The 25,353-nt window shown below is 35.2% G+C and overlaps 1 protein-coding gene across 1 annotated transcript in view; it reads left to right on the top strand.

The window, feature by feature from the left end:
- Positions 1-25,353, top strand: part of AKAP6 (A-kinase anchoring protein 6) — a 272,508-nt gene that overhangs the window by 60,083 nt on the left and 187,072 nt on the right. The window contains 1 exon segment of the mRNA XM_050335742.1: positions 21,834-22,085. Within this exon segment, the coding sequence (XP_050191699.1) occupies positions 21,834-22,085 (252 nt within the window).

Below are 25,353 nucleotides of genomic sequence, written 5' to 3'. Positions count from 1 at the left end.
GTGTAGGACTTGCTTCTGCTTCAAAGAGTTTTGAGCATGGTTGTGGTACGTTCCTGCAGCAAAGGAGCTAGTCAGCAGTCATCTGAGTAGCAGTTTTGCATTACAAGAATCTGATCTTGCTGATTTTATTGGAGGTTTTATTCTTAGTTTTGTTTGTTCCCTTATTAAAGATGAAGATTCAGTTGTTATAATTGAATGGATAATGGTTTTGTTGCCTTGATGTTTGAATAACTTGACCTTGAATAAGAAATACAGCTGTTAGCATTTATAGAAAGGAGGTGATATAATTTTGGTAGTGAAATATTGCAACTGAGAACGAACTATAAATTAGACATCTACAATAATTTACAAGAATCCTCCATTAAACCACAATTATTAAATGTTTCATGTCTCCTTTGAAGACCTCACTTCATCCAGCTGTTTCAGGCAAGCAGACTTTTCTCTCTTGCAGAACCAGTTGCAACTGGGAAATTACCCAGTGCATGGAAGTCTACTTACCAGGGCAAAAAGCCCGAATAAGCCCCAACCAAGCAACAAAAAAACCCACCCAACCCCCCTTTCCCTCCGCCCTCCCTCCCCAACCACCCAAGTCAAAACCTCTGTATTTAGTAATATAAAGAAAGCCAGAGAACTAATGTACATTGAGGATATAGTTTGCAAATGTGCACAATGGCAATTTTATGCTCCTGGGAAGCCCTTGAACTGTATGGAACTAGTGAAACATGGAGTTTAAAAACACATTTGAGTTTCTTTTTAACGTGTAAATAACATATATAATGTTATTTACATATTATTTATTTATTTATTTTTATATTTAGTGCATTGTATTTCTATTAGAGAAATTACTTTCAAAAAGTATAAGTTTGGATCATAGTATTGTAGGAAAACCTTTGTTATTTATCTTCTTGGTTCACTGTATAAGAAGATAAAGGAGGTACGTGATAATCTTCAAAAATTCGACTTTGTTTGTAATTAACTGCATTTATTATGTACATCAATCTTCTTTTTGTTTCTTATTTCTATTCTTACAGCATTTGTAAGAAAGCCACAGAAATTACAGTGTCCTAGAAAGCTAGAATTTATGTTAAAACAAAAGGAAAAATCCCCAGCAAAAAACCATGAAAACTCAGAGCCTCTTGAGCAATAGTCTTCAGTAAGAAGGTTTAGAAACTTCAGTTTTAAAACGAGCAGTGAGACCTTTCAGATCCAGCGCAGCTCAGAGCCAGCAGATTGGGTTGCGGCTGTGCTGCAGCACCACCTAGTGCTCCAGGAGCTCGAGGAGCTTCCCAGATGCTGCCCTTGCTGCCGGGAAGGAGCGGGGTCAAATAGCTCATTGTCACATGCACAGAACTATAGAGCATCAATAGTAATTGGAAAGGTTTTAAATATTCATCTGAAAAAAAATTCGTTACTAACGCGTCATATTTAGTGTAATAAGATTTACAAAATAAAATGCTTGATCTTGTAATGGTGAAGCTGATATAGAGCCCTCAGAGAAATGTGTGTGCATTTATGTATATGCTTATATTTATAAATATTTATACTCTTGCTCCCTTGAAACATTCATTTTCTACAGTGCTCTATATGATAAAAATATCAGTTTGGTAATACTTCTAACAGGAGACAGTATTTAACTTAAGGGTGTGCTTGCATATGGAGATACCTATGACCCCTGTTTGGATTCAAAACCAAAATTTCTGTTTGGATACAAAATTAAAGCTTCTTCAGGTTTGCGTGGGCCACTGGATAAATTAGTATTTTAGTTGGGTTTTGATATGGTTTTAAAGTTGTTTACACAATGCCAGTTAGTGTGAATACACCTGCTGTATACTTGACATAATGCAGAGCATACAGGCACAGTATGGCTTGTACTGATGTCCAAAATAAACTGGTAGCAAAATCAGCGGTAAGAGCAAGTTTTTGCAGTTCAAGCAATCCATGAGACTACTGCTGTTTTTCCCCCCTGACCTTCTCAGGCAGTTCCTAAGGCAAGCTCTCTCTGTAATAGAGTGGTTCTTTTACTGTTTTGCTTCACTATTTATTTAAATCAAAATGAACTCCTATATTTTGCAATAAGTGTTATTACAAAACAGGTTTTCTGGAAGAGGTACAGACCTCAGTGTAACAACATCCTGGAAATGTAATGTATCCAGCATGTTAAATTTTATCATGAGAAATGCCCTCATACCTTAAGTAGACTAATGGATCTTGTTTAACTTCTTTTGATAAGTTTATGACCATCTAAACGTGTTTCTAAATAGGAACATGATAAACTCCTTTTATACAAAGGAACCAATCTCATCCTTCATTGGAAAAAACACAAAAAATAAAGTAAAGCCATTGAAAAAGACGTAAGTTAGGTTGAATTTGAAGCAGCTGATTACGAGAGCAAGTATCTTCAAAAGTATCTGTGCTGTATCTTAAAAATCTCTGTGTGTGCTTTCCCTTCTTTTCTTTCCTTCTGTGAAGTTGTATAAGAATTATTCACACATAGTACATACAGCTGTGCACATCAAATGCTAATAAGAAGCAATGTGAAATATGCAACAAAATACTGTACTGATTTTGTGTGTGGGATGAATAAGGGGCTTGCAATCCATTGAAGGAATGATAAGAACAAGATTTTTGTAAGCTTTGTTTTCTTTCTGTTGCTTTGGAACAGTATGTGCATTCATTTAATTATAGAATAAAACTTTTAGGTCTTTTGCACAGTTTCATTTCACTGCAACTCAAATGGACTGAAAGAACAGCTGAATAACTATATATGGAAAACTTATAGGTCATGAATATTGTATGTAACAGCTGTTTTCATTTTTTAAAAAATTGAATTACGTAATCCCATTGCCTAGAAATGTCTAGAATGTGACAATCAGTCACTTGGAATAGGAGAAAGAAAAGTGGTTTTAACCAGCCTCTCATTTCATAGGAAAGACCATGTTTAGCTTTAATTGTTTTTAACAATTAAATCCTTCAGAGCAAAAATTAAAACTGTCATTTGTCTAGCTATTTATCCCCTATGAAATTTTAGAAATACAGTTTAGAAGTTTTCCCCTGCAGTAACCTTACTCAGCTTTTGGATTTTCAGGGTGATGATGAAATGTTGTAACAGAGAAGTCTGACTCCACTTAAGAGTCTTTGAATTAAAATATATATCTCTAAATATGTCAACTCATACTTTGCAATGAAAATGCATTGAGGGTTTTTTAATAGAGTACTAAGTTTGAACAGTGTGAGTTAAATCTGCAGCTTCATCTGTTTTCAGTGCAGTTGTTTGCTAGAGTAACTAGGGACCCAACATGTGTGCACTCCAAGCAGCTCTGTTTAATTCCTTATTTTCTGAAAGAAAGGATTTGAAAATGCAGAAAGGAGCAGATTAAACCTTCAGTCTCTGCTGTGTGCAAATGGAAGATAGGTTGTGACAGAGGGGTACATAATAGGAGTGAAAAAAGTGATTCTCAATGATACCCAGCTTAAATGACAGTAATGGAAATGCTGAAGGCAGCATTTACTGACGTTTCCTTTATGAAAGAGGAGAGGTTAATGCCTGCTACTTCTTTTTGCCTCACATAAGTGCATTTCTTCGTGTAGTTTTTCTGAAGATACTAAATAAATGCAAATACAGGCAGCTAGACCAACACTTGGGACAGAATTTTTTTAAAATTCATTTTTTAAATTAAATTAGAGAGATATACAGACTGCAAAACCTGATGTGTTAAAATTCATCTGCTTTGCTTTCAATCTACTTGTTGTTTCTAACTGAAATGTTTTCCTTTTTCTGTTTATAACGACGGTGGGTTGCTGAGGGAAAATTTTAAGGGAAATAATGTAACTATCAGTGAATTCAACCTTCATTAATTTTGAACATTCCCGCTCCTGTATTTAGCCTTGATTATAGTCACCTGCAAGAGAAGAAAACCATACTATTCTGATATTTTCAAATCCATAAATTGCATTTTTTCTCAGAAAACTGCAGAAAACAAAATATCATGTATCCAATGCTTGTCTTGATACCCACCTTGAATTATTGTGTCTAAGTTCTTGATGTATTCCACGCAGAGCTACACATCTGAGAATTAGTAAATATCAAGTAAAAAATAGATCTTAATTTTGGTGCCTTGCCTTGCACTTGAGAATTTCAAAAACATAATAGACTGTAAACCACCTTTTTTTTTAAATCATGCATGTTCGAATCACTTATACAAACTGGATATAATGGAGAGAAAGCCTGTTCTGATTTTGAGAAGCTTTTCCAGTCAAAATTTCTTTGTAAAATTTTGATTTTAATTAATATTTTTTCCAGTGAAGATTTCTTTAACTGGAAAGCTTGAAGCTACATTAACTCCTCCAGGTCTGTTTGCCATACCCATAAAAGATCAGACTGGTTGCAAATAAGGGCTAAATTTTTAGTCAGTAATACAAAAAATGTTGAGTTCATAATAGAAATTACATAGGCTGTCTGGTTGGTAAAGATTAGCTCAAGGGAAAAACATATGAATTAAACCTCTAATGGAAGAATATAATTGAAAAAATTTACAGTGGTGTTACAAGTTTGAAATTAGAAGCCTTTCATGTCCTATTTCTGTCATTTTTCCCCTAAAAACCCTGCCAACTCCCTTATTATTAACAAATAAATAATAATAATAAAACCCCCACTCAGTAATTCTATAAGTCAACATGAGTGTTGATCATGGATGTCATTTCATTGAATGTTTGCATTTTACCTAACCCTTCCAGAAATATTTGTATTTCAGGGAAAACATATGACTCATTCATTAATTGTAGCCTTTGTTGTTTTCCTTATAGGCTTCTGTCTTTCACATCTCCAGAATAATTTTCTGAAAATGTGCCCCATTGTACAGAGCTAGCAGTAAAGATCTCTGCTGAATTGTTCACCTATTATGCAGTGTTTGATTATTAAAGTCAGCTCATGTATTTTATTCTGCTTATATTTCTTTCACTGCAATTGTATTTAAGATCTTTATAGTTTTCCTATTTAAGATGGTAGTCCATTTCCAGCTCATCAGTAGACTACATTCCTTTCTCACTCAACTTGACTCATCTACAGCTCCTTCCTGGAACAGGGAGTGAAATCAGCAAGTAAAGCACTAGCAAGTAATGCAAACGACATTCTGAGATGTGTTTCTTGAAATTACCTGATATTCAACAGGAAATGGATTTCCTGCTGTTAGGCAGGTATGAATCAAGTTTCAAAGAGAGAACTGAGCCACTGATCCTTAGTTATTCTTTTCAGTAGTTTACAAGTTAAGTTTTAAAATAGAGGAAAGCCTCATAAAATCATAGCATCTCGATGTATCATGCCAGTGTTGCATACATAAATATCTGTCCAGGAAGGGATCTAAAATGGAAAAGATATTTATTTAAATTCAGATTTTGTGATTCTCAGATTTTAAAAAAGAAACTATCTGAGCAAGAAAAAATAATTTCTCTTAAATTCCTTAGAGTTTTTGATGGCTGAGGCTATTATACATTAGCAAGCCAACACTTTCATGATGTTTTCAAATAGTTAGGTCATGGTATTTCATAAGAAATATTCTGTTATAAAAATATTCTTCTGAGAGAAGTAATTGTGTATCCATGGTAGTAATGTTTTTGTCCTTATGTTCAGAGTTCAGCTGTGTGTATGCATTTGGGTGCTGTACTATTTGTGGTCATTACAGTATCCTTCTGAGTGTTGACCATCTCAAAAGTATATGAATGGCCAGTTCACTCAAAAACTCCAGCTCTTGCTCTTGTGATATAATTGAAGCCTTTGCCTGCTGCCTATATTGTAATTTAAATTTTGCTATTTGGGTTACCTCTAACACTCAGCTTGTTGCTAATTGTTTTGAATGCTGTCTGAATTTGTATGTAACTCAGGAAACATTTAATACTTTAAAATGAGGACAACAGGAGTTTATGTTGTTTTTACTGTTGTTTTCTCAATACTCTTACTTCTCAAAAGCACATTTTACCTCCAGTGAATTTTGCTAAGATATCAATGGAGCAATTTCATTGGGATTTGTGATGTGTAGAAATTACTAAATAGTTTGCAAAACCAACAAATTTTCTTGGGTTTTGTTTTTTTGGTTGGTTTTGTGGTTTGTATTTTCCCCCCTTCATTTACCTTCCTTTAAACAAATGTCTCTCCTATAATAGTATTTCTGATTGTGGTGCTTTCAGAAAAGCTTCTCTTGGGTGTGCGTGCACACACATGAGCTGGCTGACCATTATAGGTCTAAGCTGGGGCAGTCAGAGAAGCTCTTTGTCATGGTTCCATATGTGAGGTTAAATCTGCCACTATTGGAAGTATGAGAATGGGTGGGAACAAGAAAGCTGATCCATGAATAAAAAAGAAAAAAGGAAGAGAAAGGGGGGCAATGAGAATGAACAGCAAATGAGGGTGTACTGAGCCTTTTGACATGACTTAGAAATAGTTAGACAGCCAGAGAATTCCAAAGAAATCCAGGGCAAATGAGAGTTACCAAAGGCCTGTACAGAAGAGGGAGCTCTTTTCAAGATAACCAGTGAGAAACAAAAAGATATTGTTATAAAGTCCAGCTATAATAGGTTCAAAAACTATGTAAATGATTTTCTCTTCCCATTCAGAATGTAATAGTTAATTATTACAAATGTGAACATTGGAAAACTAATAGTCTCTGTTTTGTAAGCAGTGAGTCTCTCCATTAGGGAAGTCATAACTTCCTATTAATACATTTGTTCCAAACATATGATCCACCAAGTCCTAAAATAAGTTCTAAGCTTCCTGATATTAACCAAGTAGATATTTCCATTCTATTCAAGCCTTAAAAACAAAAATTGAAGTAAATTGGAGGTCAGATATTTACTTTTATGTTGTGAATTAGAGGGTCTTCTCTCCAAGATTAGCTTTACAGGGTTACCAAGTGACTGATATGATACCAGATTCCTTCCTGTCATAATGCCATAAACATTCTGCTGGAACTTAGGTCAGTGCTTAAAATAACCTTGCTAATTACAAGTCTACAAGTGTCGGCTGAAATTTCAGTGAGCTGCCATACAGCAGACTGAATGTTGAGAAATCACTACTGTAGCTTGGAACGTGCAGGGGAAGAGCAGACAGGCCTAAACTTGATCTGCACAGTAACACAGGTAGAGGCAGCAGACTACTCACTATATTTCATGTAAAACAAAAGCTGTTGACTCTTCACTGAAGATGGATTTGCTTACAGATCATGTATGGCTTACTTGTCTGTCTTGAAAACAGACACGCATTTTTTGAATTTCTGGTTGCATGTAACTCCTTGAGCTGAGGAAAGGAAATGGGACAGTCTTTTTTTTTGCAAAGCTGATTCCTGAAAACCCTCCTTCCAGTATAAATGAGGTAAGACACCATTAAACTGAAATATTTTACAAAATGCTAAAAAAGTCTAAAGGAATAAATTATCAGTTTGCAATTTTTTTTGTCAATAAAAGCATTTTTTTTAAAATCAGCTGGTTTTAAAGTTCTTTAAAATTATTGCATAATCTTAACATTTGGTTTGAAATAGTAAACATAACTTGCAAAATTGACAAGTTTTTTTCTCTGTGGATGTAGATTTCTAAATATTGAGAAAAGATTCTTCAGTCTCTTTCACTCACTGTTCTACATACTGTAAAGTTTCTGCAATCACAATCTTAGGTTTAAACAATAATAACCTTTCATTTCAAAGAGATGTTTGTCATGTAAAGCTCTTGGTCCCATTTTGAGGCGAAGATTACAGCTTTTTTGTGTGTGTTGAGGTGAAACTTAATGCTCAGTCGTCTCCATTCTCTGAAACATTACTCAGCTAACTTTTTATAGGTCATAGTATAATTAGAAATAGACACTGTAAGTTTATAATTGCATTGCTTTGGCTACAGCTTTGACCTATATTGTGAAGAGATGTATTTAGTAAAGGCTTAGAAAACCAACAGACAGAAAATTGTGTAAGTAATAGAAAATGGGGAACTTCATCAATGTATGTAGATTTTACTATATTTAATAGAAACTTAATAAATTGTGTAGCTTTTCGTAAGGAGATTGAATGTCATGAACAATATGATGCTTATCACGGTTGCATTAGTTTAGCAGACCATGCAAAAATATTCTGATATTTGTATGCTTTCTAAAGGCCCTTTGTTTTAATTTTCTTCTCAGCTCACAAAATTGTGTGTTTGCCATATCCTGAGGAATATCCTCAGACTGCTCAAAAGCATTTGTTCTCTCTGCAAAATTATTCATTCTTTTGAAATTGTATCTACAGGAAAAGTTCAGGAATTTTTTGTTTAGCCAAGACTAGTTTCTTCAAAGGTTTGCATTGGATTAAGATGATAAAGTCTTTTGACTTCCCTGAAGCAAAAGTTGGCACTGGATGGAGAATTGTTGACTGATGTATAGTCTCTACAAGGTACCAGACGAATGGGAAATCAGCCATAGATTAGGGCAGCAGTTACATCTGCTATTTGAATGGGAATTGTTCATTTACTTTTAAAAGGTTTTTACTTTTGCTCTTCAGCTGCCCATGCATCAGTGGCCAATTTCTCTTATTTAGACTTTGCTGGCTAAAAAAGGTAAAACCTTCATCTATATAGTGGCAGTTGTTGCTGTGTTCTTCTCAAAGTGCTATTCATGAAAGTTTAAATTAAAGCTCAGAAACAAGGAGTGGAAAATTCTGCTACAGCTATATGTGCTCAGTACTAGACTAAGTGCAGTTGGTGCCTATTATTTCTCCATTTCATATCCTTTCTGAGTGCTGCTTCAGATATTGAAATGTATCAGTAAAGTAGGAGTCTGAACTAATTCTGTTCCACACAAGAACTAGAGAGATGTTTTTTCTCTTCTGTCGGTATGCTATATTACTATTTTAGTTTGGTTTGGGAGTGTGATTTTGAAGTTAATCTGCTATTTAGCACTCTGGATTCATGCTGGAGAGCAGTTTCTCTGTGTGCAGACTGCTTGCAATTGCTCAGTCTTTGCTGTCTAGTGGTTTCTTTTTAAAATTTGCTTTCTCAAACCCTTTGTCTCTACTTATGTTTCACTTGTTGTCACACCTGTAGTTATATTTTCCTTTGTCTTTCATTTGACTTGATAGCTTCTTGAGCAAATAGGTTTTGCATTTATTGTTTCTGTGATTGCCTTGAATGAGGTAAAGATACATAGCTCATAAAGTAATTGCCTTTCCCATGTCTATTGTTCGTGCTGATAAGCAAAGAAAGTTTATCAGGAATTAATATTTTTCCTGCTTTACTTTGTTTTTGCAGTATGCTTACCTCAGACATAAAATCAGAAAGTGCAGAGTCAAGGTCAGTTCTGATTATTATCTGAGTTTCATTTTAAGTCTGCAAAACAGTTTTCATAAGTTGGGAACATCTTTGGGAGAAATTTTTGAATTATTTTGATGCTCCTGATCCCATTTGAAATTGTAAAAGACATAATGAAATATAAAGACTAACAGTAAATTTTAGAAATTCTTCACACTCAGATTCAAAACAAGGTATGACTAATGTTTTGAGAAAGGGTCATTACAACAAGCAGTTCTATCATCCTTTGTGTTCATGCTTCAATGTCAGAGTGTGGTACTTCTCTGGTTATTTTGAACTGTGGCCTCCTCCAGCCCCTTATTAAGAGAGCTAAACAGTCAGTAGTATGGTTTTAGTACATCTTACTGCAAGTTAAATTATTGTAATGGCTGAGAGGAGTCACTATGTAACATATTAGTGCTTGATTAATGTATTTTTGGAGGGAAGGATATTGAATTATAGGCAGTGGTAGAATTTTAAGAGAATGGATTTAGAGGGGATATATAAATATATTAAGTTTGCCAGACTTGACATTATCTATACTATTTCAAGAATTTCTCAGCTGACCAAACTTCTCATTGGCTCAGTGTGACACAGTTTCTTACAAAATTGTTGTTGAAGTGCTGAAAAAGTCTCTGTGAAAAGACCTCAGTCTTCTGGAGTTGTAAGAGAAATGTAAAGATGATTTAAAAACACCAGTACTCCTTCGATTTTACTCACACTTGCCAAGATTGGCTGATATCTGACTGTGGTCTGTCAAGAAAGGGGAAGACAGCTTTTGTTTTTCTTACAGTTTAGTGAATTTCATGTTTTGGTAGAAGATGATCTGCATAGAAATATATTGTACTTTTGAAATGAGTTGAAAATACAAAAGGTGCAGAAGCCCCTAAGAATTTAGGCTTTTGGGATGTATGGGGGGGGGAAAGTGTGTTTCCTGTTAGCAGTCCCAGGCTAGACATCACATTTTTGTGAACACATTTTTGCTACAAGTGTTTTTCTTTTCCAGATTGTTGCACGGTAACACTGTCTTTAAGCTACCAGAGTTAAACAGTCCCTCATTGTCCATGGGCATTTTAAATTACCTGTGCAGGAGGTGGAGACTTAGTCCAGCTGCCTCTGCTAGGCAGGGTGAGCCAGGCTTTGGCAGGACTGTCTGCTCAAGTGTGATACCACGAGAGTGGAGTTACTGTATTTCCAGGCTCACATCCAGCCCAGCAGCAGCATGGCCACTTTATCACAGAGGAAAGCTTGTGAACAAGCTAGGTCTCTGCAGACCCAGCTCACATATCCCAAGAAGAATATGGAAATATGAACACTTGCAATTTATGTGCTGCTTACCTTTCCTTCTTCCCTGTCTATACTTTAGAATGCCACAATCCAAGGATCCAATGCCATTTTTTGTGAATCTTATTATCTGAGGATATTTGAGGCTAAATTGGTGATGATTAATTTTGCAGGAAATATAAATATTTTGAAGTGAATAAAATGCATAAATACAGATTTGAAGCGTGAAGCCCTTAGTTTCCTTAACTTCTTCACAGACAAATTTGGCTATTGAATTTCAAAGGGTTACTTTACAAGCCCAGGCACAGCAACAACCTTTCTCTCTCTCATCGAGCCTGCACAGTAGTAAGAGTTGCACTCATCACTGAAAGCTACAGTCCAGAAAAAGATAATTTATAATTTACCTCTGTTTATCTAGAAAATAAAATGGCATATAAAGAAACACCTGCCTGTTTAGAGACACAACTTTCCCTGTCAGCATAATAAACAATTTATCTCACAGGTCAGGCTGTCTTGCTTTCTTAAAGATGTGAGCAACACTGTCTATGAAGTGCTTTATAAATCAAGGATCTTATTCAGGTTAGCAATATGTAATAAATATATTTGCCTGTATATACGTATGTGTATATAAAATTGAATAAATATTTGAATAAACACTGCTCATTTTCTCCTCCTTTCAAGGCACTTCAGTTCTACTGTAGTACACAAGTACTTTCTCAAGCAGCATCAACATCTTAACAGCCATTAAGTCTGTCAGTGCTTTACACTGGAAAGTTCTCTTGTAAAGCGAAAAATTGGCACAATTAAAATTATCCTCGTAGATCACAAGCTGTCTTTTCAGAACTGTCACACTGGAATATGCCTTGTATGAATATGTTGTTGGAATATACTCTGCAGTGTTGTAACATGTTTCTAAATTACAAATGCACTGTGAGTAGTTATAACTACAATATGTCTAATTTTAAAATTAAATATTTAGATCCAAATATAGTATTAAAATGCTAATGTCTGGCATGGTTGATCTTATAAGCAGCCAGAACAAGCATCTAGTATTAATGGCAATGAATTTTATGTTCCTTAGAGACAATTTGATTATAAAGAAGTGCTTTGTTGTGCCCACTAGATATGGCAATTTTTAGTAGTTTATGTTAGAGGTATTTCTGATCGATGTACTGAAAATATGGTGAAAAATCTGAGTTTTTGATAATTTTCTATTTATACAGCATCCTCTTACATCTAAATAGAAAATTCAAGAAATATTATGTACACAATTTTGTTTGAAAAGAAGATACCTTACACAAACCTATAAATATACATCTGTATCAAAATTATACACCTGTGGGATGATAGTGAGATTTGGAAATAATCAGATAGTACAAACTACTAGTTGCAATAAATTAATTGCTTTTTTATGTGAAATCTCAGGTAATTTGAATGCTTCAGATAGTTTTGAAGGTCATGCCAGTCTTATAATTCCAGGTTTTCAATTTAATGTCTATTATATTCCTTCTCACAAAAAGCCTGCAAAAAACCTAGCATATTCTTCCTTTAGTGGATGTAAATTAGGGGTTTTTTTGTTTAATTTTGTCTTTACTGCATTTGAGGTCAAAAACCATAGGAACATTCTCTGTGACTTATGCTGTACATATGAGATACTAATGAGGAACAATTTTTAACATGTTGCCTAATTAGGAATCATAATAATCATAATTATCAGGAGCTGTAGTGATAGGACAAGAATGGCTTCAAACTGAATGAGGGTAGCTTTAGGTTAGATGTTAGGAGGAAATTCTTTACTGTGAGGGTGGTGAGGCACTGGAACAGGCTGCCCAGAGACATTGTGAATGCCCCATCCCTGGAAGTGTTCAAGGCCAGGGTGGATGGGACTCTGAGTAATCTGGTCTAGTGGAAGGTGTCCCTCCCCATGGCAGGGAGCTTGAAACTATATGATCTCTAAGGTGCCTTCCAATCTAAACCATTCTGTGATTCTATAATAAGGGATTTTATTTGTCTGTTTGAAGAACTCTTTCCATAAATAAATCAAGAATTTTCATGTGCACTTTCAGAAGTAGAATTAGGATAAAAATCTTGTACATTTTAGATGTCTTTAAGATTCAATATGCTAAATTTTTATTTGCTACCTAAAATTTGTTCTTTTATTTCTTTATTCACTTAAGACTCTAACTATGTAAAATAGCTTTCTGTCAGTCTTTCAAATTGTTCTTCCTTGATACAGCAAACTTTGTTGCTTTTTGTTTTGGTTTTTGTTTGTTTGTTTGTTTGTTTTTCTAGCACTATTTTATATAGTCTTACCCTGACTCTTACAACACAGTAAGTGATATCCATAATGGAACAAGCCTCCTGGCATGCTGGGTAGGTGGTAGCTTTTTCAGACTACAGGAAGTGCCTCCACATGCTCTGAGTGCTTTGTAATTGTTACTAACTCTTTGGTGGACATATAAGGGCTTTCCAGATGACTTGAACATTTGTCATTTGGAAGAGGGTGCAGGAAGGCTACAAACAGCAAGCAGCATGCAAGGTAGACTATAAGGTTTCTTTTTTCATGTTTCTAAATCAAGCAAAAAAATCTCAGTGATCTCCATAAGGCTTCACTGGTTAAATATTAGCTTTCAGTCTTTTCCAATCTAAGTGATTCTGTGATTCCACGATTCATTGACCAACATAAAAAAGAACAACAGTGCTAATAAAAAGCAAAGTCTGGTAATAAAGAATAAGAGAGTTTGTGTCCTTTTTGCCATCCTAAACAATGACTGATCGAAAATAACTTCAAAAACATGTCACAGAACTCTTGGAGGCTTAGCTGCACTGATATAAACAGCCACTTATCTTGAAAACTTCTTACCATGCTATCAATTTTTGTTACAGAAGACCTGGCACAGATGGTAGTTCTTCACTTCTGACCCCTCATATCTCATTTGAGATGAGAGTAGAGTCTGACCATCCTTTAATAAATTCTGTTATAATCACTAAGCTTCTGTCAAAGAGAGTGAATGAGGTTAGCATTCTTTGGCTTGAGCAAGTCAAAACATTTTGATTAAATTTTTTCTGTTGTGTTCTGCATGTCTATGCAGAAGGCCTGAATTTTTCTCCTCTTTGAACTTGAAGTTCCTTGTATTTATTATTTTGACATCTTACGTTTCAGTAGCTCATCGTTGCCTAAAATACTTAGTGCTATTTATGTAGGGATACATTTTGTTTGTTATTTGAAACTTCATTATTTCAAGGATGAGACTTTTTCTCCAAAATTTTTTTTCCCTTTCACCTAAACTCTTCTCTTTAGGACCAGCTGTTCTGTATCAAAGACCCTAATTAAGTCTATTGAATTTAGTAAAAACGAGGGTCTTTCTGACAAAGTCTATAAATGGAAAAATCTTTTAAAATAGGTGAACGTATTTTCTTGTAGAAACAAAACAAAGAGATTGGCTTACCAGAAAATAGAGCTCAGACAATGAAGATCCTATGGCCCTGCAGAAGGCTTAAAGAATTCTTGAAATTTTCTTGTTCTATGTCAAGAGTAATTCCAAATCTTCAAACTAAAAATGACAACAGAACAAGAATGGAACATAATCAAAGCTGAAATGTCAGAGTAATAGTTTGTCTGCACAGACATTTCAAAACTCACTGTTTTCAAATGGATAAACATTTTTGCTGGAAAATTACTCAACTATTAGTGCAATAGTGTTGAATTTGGCTAGTTATTTCATACTGTAGATCAAATTGTGAAAGTTCTGATCAAATAGTAGGAGTGCTCTTTCTGATTCTTCATATAGCTAACATGATTGTTTATCACATTAAATTTTTGTAAGTCTTGAATGCAATTATAGTAGGGGGTTCTTTTTAGCCAGTTAATTAATCTCTACACTGACATAAAAAACTTCCTAGTCCTGGCCAGGCTACCAAGACCTGGTTGGTTTAGCTACAGCAGAGTCTGTAAATTCACTGTGAGTAAAATGTGCTTCCATTTGTATCCTCAATTTTCATTTGCATGTGGTAATTTGAAATAGTTAGAGATGCCTTTAAATTCCACTTAGTGTATATGGCTTACAGAAAGCAAGAAAGTGCTGAGTAACGAGAATAAAAAAATTAAGAAGCAAAGGTAGTTATCTAGACAGTTGCAAAATATATCCCATGTTCTTCTGTTATTGCAAAAAAGTAGAGTTGTGTGAAGAGAACTATAAGGTATTTGAAGGATGTTTTAACAAGTCTTCTCTCTTCCATTTGAATAGATATGAATACATAATACATGATGAGTGTGCTTAGTATAAAGCTACATCATAATTTTTTCTCATTTATTTCTGATCTTAAATAATCAGTGCAAGATAGAACTGTATCTTTTTATATATGTAATTACCATTATCCAATGAACAGGCATTTGAAAAATACCCCCTTCCCCCCCTCCCCCCCCCCAAACTTACCTTTACTATCAGTTGTTTGGCTAGGTTTTCATATGAGTTTGAGTTTTGGTATTTTTCCTTTTTTGTCTGAAGCAGCTAGAATGGAAACCTGCTACTCTATTGCACAGTTCAGTACTATCTATCTTCTTTCATGAAGAACTGCTCTAGAGTACCTGTGCAATTTTGTCTTCCAGAGTGTAGTAAAAAACCAGGCTTCAGCCAGCACAAATATGACATAGTCTATCAAGTTTTAATTTGTTTAAAGTTTGCAAAGTTAGGCCTTGATAAAAATCAGTTTGCCTTGATATGCTTAAAGTCAGATAAATGAAAATTTTTACAGTTATGCATGGAAGGAATGTTGTACAGTGATAACTTTAATAGGCAGAGTCTCTGACTTAGTGGGCTTGGGGCAAATGAGAATACATTTCTTATTCTGAAGGTTTCAAAGGGTTTTTAAGTTGTAGCTTTAGGCACATTACACAGTAGAACCAGTAGAAGTTCAGAAATATGAAAACAACATTTAGTTGCAGATGTCACATCACTTCCCACAGCAACTCAGTTGCCATACTTATTTTGAATATGCAGTTCCTTACACAAATGCAGTTCATGCATCAATTTTACTGATGTCAGGAATATCCGAGAACTAGCTAGTCCAGATTTGTTTACACATTACTCTTTCAATACAGTTCTGAGGTGCCTCATTTTAATGCCATAATTTCTGTGTCTCTCCAATTCCATCCCAGGCCTTAAAATGGCTTTGTGCATGAGGTATCTGAAGCTTCCTGGGTGAACTAAATTCTTCCTTCTGTTTAAGAATCTGGCCTGTGGTGGATGTTGCGGTCAGAAAGTCTTTTACATTACTTTTTGCATTACACTGATTAAATTTCATAGGGGAAATAAACATTTGAAAGGAGCTTGTCTTCCCTGCAGCCATTCCCTCCTGCAGAAAAGGTACAGGCTGGCTTAGTTTTGTAGAGCACTGCAGCTGGTCCTGGCAGTGTGCTGGAATAACTCCAGCAGCAACTGCCCTGTTCCTGGACAAAAGGATCCTTTTGCATGATCCCAGTATGTTTGATCCTTTGGCCCCAGCAATGGCCCATATGGCAAAACAAATGCTAGTTGCTGGAATCCTGAGACAGGGGTTTCACCATTAACATTTCAGGCATTTTTCCTCAGCCTGAAATGCTTAGCATATGACATCATATCTTCTTCCTTTCTACTTCCTCATTTTCCTTGTATATTGATAGTCAACTAACACACTTACACAAAAAACTTCCCAATAAAAGATCACATAAATAGTTAATAAATTATTATGGAGCAGCTCCATGTCTGCTTCAAACCCAGACAAACCATTACTTTTTAGTGGAGAAGCTTACTTCAAGGAACAATGTCATTCCAAGTTGTCAGTGTCAGCAGCAAGAAGGGTCAGTGATCTCAGTACCCTCCTGGCTGCTGTTTTCCTGCTGCACTTCACCCAGTAAAATATATTCATTTCCCCATGTCACTGAATGCCACAGCCACACCAGCTGCAGTACTTTAGTACTTCAATTACTTTCTGACAAACTTGTAATGTGCAGTCAGTCCAGGCCTTTCCATGACAGTTGATTTTGCCTAGTCAAATGCTGGATTTTTTCATGTGTGATTATTTTGTTTGACTTAATTGTTTACTTAAAAATAGCTGCAAGAAAAAAGTGTGCGTAACATTTGCTTTTAAGGTTTGATCAATAATTCAAAATAGAACAGAACAATTTTATCCTTATTATAACGTCGTTTGGATGTCCAGCATATAAAGATGAAAAAAACAAGAAACTATTTATCTTTGAGAAGTCAGTGTGCATTTTAAAGGAAAAATATCTTTCTGAAAGGTGCAGATCTTTGTTCGGCAATAAAAACCTCTCTCTTTGCTTTTTATAAATGCGTAAGCATTGAAGGGCAGTCCAGAGAGTGAGTTTAAATTATAGCTTTCAAATACATTTAAAATAATGAATCTGAAAATTCTTTATTATGTATTCAATTTTTTTTTTCAAAAAGAAGAATTTGTGTATTCTGATTGGAATATTTATCTTCTGAGGAATTAAAATGCACTTAAAAGGAAATACCAACTATCTTAAATCATAGGTTATGTTTGCATGTACAGTACTCATAAGACTCAATGGCAATCTGTTTTTCCTGCTGAGTTTTACTACAAGATCAAAGAACAGAAATCTCCAGTATAGCTTCTCTGTCACTGATACTAACTCTAAAGAAACATATTGCAATCTTTTATCTTTCAGTGTTTTTATGTACATATTAGCACAATTTCTTGAAGACCAGAGAGAAAATATTCTTAAAAGTCAACATCAAAGCTGTTTTCATTGACTCTTGAGGGTTTGTTTATGAACTTTTTCTTCATCTACTGAAGTGTTTGCAGTTCAGGATATTTTAGTTGATGTGGAGGGCTGTGAGGAGGCTGATGGATTCAGCAGCTGCAAATTACAGGATCAGCTGTCTGGAAGACGGAGTGAAGTGGGCAGTTGGCAGCCAAATGGGTACAACCCTTGTAGCCTAAGAAATTCCACAGTCAGTGCTACAGGAAAGCCCATGAGAGGATGACAAAATCTTTAACACCACTCTGAAACTGCGTAAAAATAAAAATGCCCTAACAGATGTGTGAGATGAATGACTATAAGAAATGGTTTTGGTAATGGTACTTTCTAAAAGTCAAGTTATAATATCTTCTGATATGAAAGTATATACTGTTAAAATGGGTTAAAATGGGGAAGATTTTCTACACTTTCATATATAGGGTTAACATTATTGCTGTTGACCTGGAACTATGCATATTTACAAATAGATGTCAATAGATAAATGCTGTTTTCTTATTACTTAAAAGTATGTGGTTTATTTTATCTACCTGCCACTTCTGGTAAGAGCAACTGGCACTTGTGACAGCATTTAGGTACTATCCTGTGATACTGCTATTCCTTATTTATAAATTGAAAGTGTAAAAAGGGCACATGGCAATGTTTTGCTGTATCTAATGCTAAGTCACCTGCAAGGAGTTATAAAGAACGAGGAGAATGAGGCCATGTTGTACCAGGTCTTGATACTGAGTCTCAGTAAAATTATGAACTCACATAACGTGACGCATTTATGTAGCATTTGAACTGCATTAATTATTACATAAAATTATTAAATTTACAGCAGTGCCAGATATAATTATTTATTTTTTCCTGAATTATATGTAAATCTGGACATCAGGTATTGTAGTAAGAAAAGTTGTACTAGATAATGCCAACTGGATTTGACATTATATTGTTTCCTCTCAATATGCCGGTTTGCATTGGACAAGTGTAGAGAAAAGATTGAAGTAAATAGGATGCAGCTTTATTACTGCCCTTCTGCTGAAGACTAATCAGCATGAAGCTATTTAGCAAAAGTTATCATTTCTTAGTAATTTTGTTCTCTTGAAGCCTAATGTTAGCCTTTACACAGCTCTTTTTCTATCCTTTGCACAGCCTTCATCTTCACATCATCATATGACAGTTAAAAACCAAAGAGGATAACAATAGGGACCTAATTTCTTTTTTGCAAACTTTATGTAAGATAGACTTCCTGCAAAGTAAAGTCTAACTCATTTTATCCAGGAACCTGACTTGGGGTGAAATGAAACCCTGTTCTTTTGACAATGGCTATAAGCTCAGCTGAAATAGAAGTCACCCACCAAAAGATTGTTATGTGATGCAGGAATGTCAACCTATGACTTCTCAGATTTTTTTAAAGAAATACCCAACAGACTGATATATGACAGTGTGCCATGCATGTGGAGTCTGAAATATCAGGAACTGCTGCTCAGCTACTGGATATCACATCAGCAGCTGGTGCCTGTTCAGTAAGAAAGTTGCATTGACACTGCTGCTCTCTAAGCACACAATGAATCCAGCCTGCTCTTGTCTGTCTTCAAACTTAGCGTGCATGTGCAGATGGACTGCACAGCATATATGAAATATTGAACTGGACATAATCCGACATCCTGAGTGGTTCAATCATATTTTCGTCTCATAGACAAGAACTAAAAAACCTCCCAAACTCCCATTCTGTTTATAACCTAAATCCTTTAGGAGCTGGTACTTTGTCTTTTACTGAGATGGTAGTCTTATATGTTAAGGTCAGAGAATGTGACCTTTATTTGGATGTGGTCAAGGTCGGCATTATGTTCTTTCCATGTTACTGAATCTTAGGAACTGTTAATTATCTTGTTAGTACATAAAGCACTTGGCTCTGCTGTGCCTGCAGTAGTCTGTAAGTAGACTTTGCTTTTTGATAAAAATGAGCAATTTATAGCAAGGCATGTAAAAATTAACAGCGTATGTCCTTGCATATCTGGTTCTTTCAAACTTCTAGTGGTACTGAGATTTGCATTTCAGTAATAAATTGTCTGTTTTGTTGTGGAAAGATTCAGAAATTTGAGATGCTTTGGTAGCTAGCATAATGGGAGATCAAGACAAAACTTCTTTGAAGTGTGAGTCTGAATTCTTGATTGAGAGTATTATCTAGATTCATTAGGCAATATTTTCAGTACATTACCTAACAGTTGTCAGGAGACACATGCTCATTGTTAATTCTTTCCTCTTATGGCTTTGTGTTTTCTACCACTCTGAGAATTCTTATGGCAATTGAATTCAGCATGCAGCCATGTGTGAACCGGGAAAATACTGAAAATTTGTTTTTGCAGTTTGGCACATCCTTAAGCTTGTTCACATAAATAGTCTAAATGAAGAGATATTAAGTATTTTTTCTATAGATTGTGCCTAATGAAAAAAAAATACAGTTACTGGGCAACAATTTTTTTTTTTAATCCTGGAATTAAAATTAAACTGCGTTATGGCCAAGAGGAAAAAGAGATGAACAATCTTGAAGAACTGTGTGCAAATTCAGTCAAACTAATTCACTAGAAATGTTCTTTAAAACATTAGAAACAACATAGAATTACAGCTGTGTTTTTCAGTCAAGTATCAGTTGTAGTTGGATGAATGGATAATAATAACTAAATGGATAATAATAACTTTTTCCAAAGCTTGGAAAATATTTTGCTGAGAGTTTTAGCTTTCTCTGTGTGTCTGTAGAATTAGATGAGCATACTAATCTGGTAAGTAGAGCATCTATTTGCTCACCTGAAAGTGTGTGGATATTTGAATCCCTGAGCACTTGCAGCCCTACATGTCAGCAGGCGAAGCTGTGTGTATTGTGCTTGCAAATATAGATTCTGGTTGTTACAGCAAGAGAACTGAGGAGATACTGCCTGTCTCTCATGGCAGTCCCAATGCTATGCTCATTGAAACTCCAAACTTTTGTGCTCATCTGGCATTTCTGAGAACTACTCCTGCAGGGAACTTGATGTAACTGGCAGTGCTTTATTAAAATGAGTAACTAGTTGCACTCAACGATAGTAGCTAATATTGTGCTATCTGTTGTACAGAATTATTTAATATTACCTAGAGATTTGATTTTGGTTTAATTTGTTACATACATACAATTACATAAGCAATAATTTATCTTTACTTTCAGACTGAAGGAGCCAAATCTGAACTGATAGAAATTACTGTACTGTATTATTAATTTATAAATAATCAGGCTTACTGATTTTCCTGTTATGCTACTGCTGTACAAAACCACAAGAGTATCATCAGAGACTGCTTCACTGTAACAAAGTTTCATTAGTCATTGTAGTAAGTCTTCATTGTAATAGTTTTTTCATTTTTATTGATGTATATAAAAAGGACATCTCTGAAGGTTTGAATTAAATGTATATATTTTTAATAAATAGGTTATTTATTAAATAACATATTTAAATATGCTATTAAGTCACCTTTAAATATATGTCACAGATGTAGGGAAAAAACTCTTAGGATCCAGTGTTAATTTTTTTCAGTATTTTAATCAAAATTTCCTTACTTGTTTATAACTGGCTTTTTACACATAGTTTTCAAACAGAGTTGTTACAAAGCAGTGTTGTTTGCTCAATAGCATGTGCCGAAATATTCTTTAGTATTTGTGACGTGCCCTTTCACAAAGAAATTTGAGAGGAGTTTGAAATGATTTTACTCTGTATGCAGTACAGTTTAGCAATCTGTAACATTAATTGTTAAATTTGGAGGATACCATCTCATCAAAATCTTAGTTTTATAACCTGGTAACTTTTCTCTTTTCTTCTTTCTTAACACAACTGTTCACATCTTCTCTGTTTTCCCCTTTTTTCCTTTTGCACCACTCTTCTTCTGTTCAATTTTGAGCCCAGAACAAGACTATGCAAAACTTAGTGCGCTCTCACCACTGCAGTCAGGAATGGGTCACAAAAATAGCTTATTCACAATGAGTCAATCTCAGACTTTTGTGCTATTTGGTTACAGAGGCTAGATTAGATCAATTTTATTGATGATGGCGCTGACCAGATTCTTCACATTTTAGCTGGTGTGCATATGTGTGGAGCAGAGATGGAGGCAGCCCTTGGCAATATTATCACTTTCATTCTTATTGCTGTCTTCTAGAATGTGACCTCATGGTGTTAGTTTTCTGCTTCTGATTCATGTGATCTTGTTGTGCCATCCTTCTTTACTGTATGCTGTCTCTGCACTTACTGAGCAGTATTAAGAACAGACAGCTGCTGGTTCAGTTGCTGTGGCATTGCCATGAGTTAAAAAAATAAAAATAAAAGAGAACCCTGGATGTATTAATTACAGGATCTTTCCTCTATGAAATACTCTATTCAGCATTTAATTAAAAGTACATAAAAAGCAGAGCTGATCCATGAAAGGACCATGCCTGTAGCTAAATATCTTCTTTATTTTTCCATTACAGGATATTTGTGAAGATATATCCGATCACGTTGAACAAATTCATGCTCTACTAGAGACTGAGTTTTCCCTGAAGCTTCTGTCTTACTCTGTCAATGTGATAGTTGATATCCATACAGTACAACTCCTCTGGCACCAGCTACGAGTTTCTGTTCTGGTTCTGAGAGAACGTATTCTCCAGGGACTACAAGACGCCAATGGAAACTACACCAGGCAGACTGATATTCTGCAAGCATTTTCTGAAGAGACTAAGGAGGTATAATAACTGAATCCAATTTTGAGAATGTTGCACATTTAAAATTGCTAAGATGACAATTTTAAGGGTGCCTTACTTGTCTTCTAGATATTTTACTGAGTTTGTTTTAAATGTCTTTGGCTGATATCTGTATTTGTTGAACCAAATTAGTGTAAATTAATGTCAACTTTCAGAAACGTCATGCTAGAGGCTAGCAATGTTTTCTCCTGATGGAAATATTTTTCGGAAAGGATTTGAAACACTTACGGAGATGCATCTGTTCCAAAGTTGTTGGTTTGGTCACTCATGTATTTAAGGTTTATAGCCAATTTCCAGACTAGGTCAGCATTGCATTATAGCAGGAGGGTGGGCTTTAATTTGAATGGCAATTCTGCAATGTGCCTTTAAACAGTCACACATTTTGTCTGAGAAACAACTATGAACAAATCATACACTGTTTACTCAAAAGTATGTCAAATTCACATACATGTAAATGGTTTGTACATCTGGGTTCATGTAACAAAGAAGTCTTTTCCTTTGAATTTATCATTACTAAATCAACTTACTTAGAAGGACACTACTGGCCTAATTTTTTAAACTTAAAAGAAGATGCAAAGGTTTAATAATTTGAGTAATTAATGGTTGATAGTATGTAAAAGATTTTTCATTTGATAAAAGTCCTAAGATGAAGATCAAGTGCTTTTATCAGGATTAGATGCATTTACAGAAAGAGACCTCTAGATCAATGCAGTGAATTCTGCAACCTGTGTTACAGAGGAAGTCAGAAGTCCCCTAAACATGTCTTGAATTTCATTATCACTCAGGTTCAAAGAGAATGTGCATATTTATCTGCTTCCTGTTGGGTTTTATATCTGTCTTTGGCACAACAGGTGAGTGGTCCAGAAATCAGTGCTCAGAGATGCCCAGGCCTACCTTTCACACCCTCTCTTCTTGATGTATACATACCTGATGCTTCAGATTCAGTTTCTGCTTTGCTGTTGCTGGTAAACCTCTGGCAGATCTGAGGGAAATCTATGCTTGTCTTAATATCCAGACTGGTGAATTAGTGTGAAGTCAATATTTTATGACATGAGCATGGTAATTTCAAGACATAAAGAAGGTGCAGATTCAGATGCCAAGAAACAGGAAATGTTCCATCTGGGTCTGATTACAACTGCTATAAAAAACATCCCTCCAATGGAGGAGAGGACTGACTAGGGAAGGAAAGATTATTTTTCAGTGGGTAAAACACATGTTACCAAATAGTAATATAAATGGTAATATAAAAGATAAAATATCCTGACATCATTCTTTTTATCCACCCCAATTAAAACATAAAGAATATTTGATAAAATTAATGGCTATCAATAGCAGGGATACAAAAGTTGATATAGTTTCTACCTTATTGCTTAAAAAGTTCACAGAAATTGCTTTGTGGTTTCTAACCTTCAGATATTCAAGCATTTTTATCAGGTATAATGATAGCAGCTAACTGATGAACATAAATAAATATCATGTAGAAACAATTGTATCTACTCTTATTCACCTTTTATTTGGTGTTTCCCCCCCCCCACCACTTCCCAGAAAAGACTACATTGTGGAACCAGTAAGTGCCTCATGATACAAGTATTTTCTATTAGGGATTTTCATGCATAGGTGAATCAGGAATCTGTTTGAGCAAACCTAGAAACCTTTGCCCATACAGATTCCTTGGAGAATCATTCTACTAATTTTCTGAACACCTTTGGGATTATGAACCAGGAATGATAGTTTATTTTTCCTCCTAAGATTGAGAAGTTATCTGATTTAACAGAAGGGAACTTTCATACACAATAAAGACTATTATTTGGAATTCACTAGTGTAGAACACTTAGAAGTGGAGGAAAGAGAAACAAATAAGTGTGAAAGCTAAGCAAAGATACGAGGATGATATAAAAGATAAACCTCCAGATGAGGAAGTTCTATGCTGCTCAGTGGTAGAAGCTGGGAGTGAGGGTAGAAATGTGTGGAGAAGGGCAGTGTATGTAAATCCATGTCTCATAGCTCAGCTAGCAGAGAATGTTTTGAACTGATGCAGAGACAGGATGCTGCACCAGATAGAAATTTGATCTGAACAAATTTCAAATGCTATGTTTTTTTGTAGTTCATGAACCTATAATTTCACAAAATGTTTGGCTCACTCCATAAATCCATTGACTTCTGTGTGATGCTGAAGAGCAGCTTTGGCTGCCAGTGTTAACAGAGGAGTTCCCTAGAAGAAGTGAACTGTCAAGGTTTCTTTTGTGTTCAGTGGGACAGTCTCATCATGTTAATATTCACTCTAAGTTCACAGACTGCACAGTAGTCACAGTGCAACAGTCCCATCTGGCCTGTATTTACACTGTGGCTGTAACACCGGTAAGTATGCACAAGCTGTCCTCGACATAATGAACAGGGATAACACTGGTGGACTAGCTACCAAAACACAGAAGTGTACAGCACAGGCTGCACTGGTTTGGTTAGGTACCCAGCTCATTAACTGGGCAGGCAGTAATTGTGCTTTAGGCTATCCCAGCAGTGCCACATTGAATAGGATACCAGAAGAAAAGAGTACACAAAGCTTTTTGTTCTGGAGGAAATAGAGGAAACAGTAAGGCAAGCTGTCTGCCATGATGGAGATGCAAAATTAAGAAAATAATTGTTTTAACAAAAAGCTTTGGAGAAGGATATTGAAGGACCACTTTTCCATCAGGAATTGCCCAGAGATGTTAAGAAAGAAAGAAAAATGAATTCTGTGCAGCCTGACTTCTGTCCAGCTAAACCTAACCTGTGAATTTTATCTCAGAATTGATAAAGTCAGGAAATTGGGAAAAAGATCAGTAAAAGGCTATGCTAAAATACAGTAAATCCTTGTTCTCCAGCAGTTGGTAAAATCACAAAAGAAATGTCTTACACCTTAAATATGTTAATTTGAATTTTACTGCTTTAAATATAAATATAAGAAGGTATTGGAAAGAGCCTATAGACCTTTACAGGAAGCATTACTATGTGAAAAGGGAAAAAAAAATTAGCCAAGTAATTCCTATTGGTAGCCATTAAAATAATTAAATTTAACTTTTTTTTTCTGAGATAAAAAAAAAATTGGTAATACTAGCATTAAATAATGCTCCTCTGAAGAACATTTCAGATGCTGCTTGGAAAATGACCAAGCAAGATATGATTGTAAATTTTATTAATGGTAATAAACACATTTTTTAGAGAAAAAGGAATGGATCTCATTATTCAGGAGAAATAAAGGCCTTTAGGGCCT

The sequence above is a fragment of the Myiozetetes cayanensis genome, unplaced genomic scaffold (genome assembly GCF_022539395.1).
Source record: "Myiozetetes cayanensis isolate MyiCay16 unplaced genomic scaffold, myiCay2020 scf6-25, whole genome shotgun sequence".
NCBI lineage: Eukaryota > Metazoa > Chordata > Aves > Passeriformes > Tyrannidae > Myiozetetes > Myiozetetes cayanensis.
The sequence above is the reverse complement of the archived record's forward strand: the minus strand, read 5'-3'. Positions and strand labels throughout refer to the sequence as shown.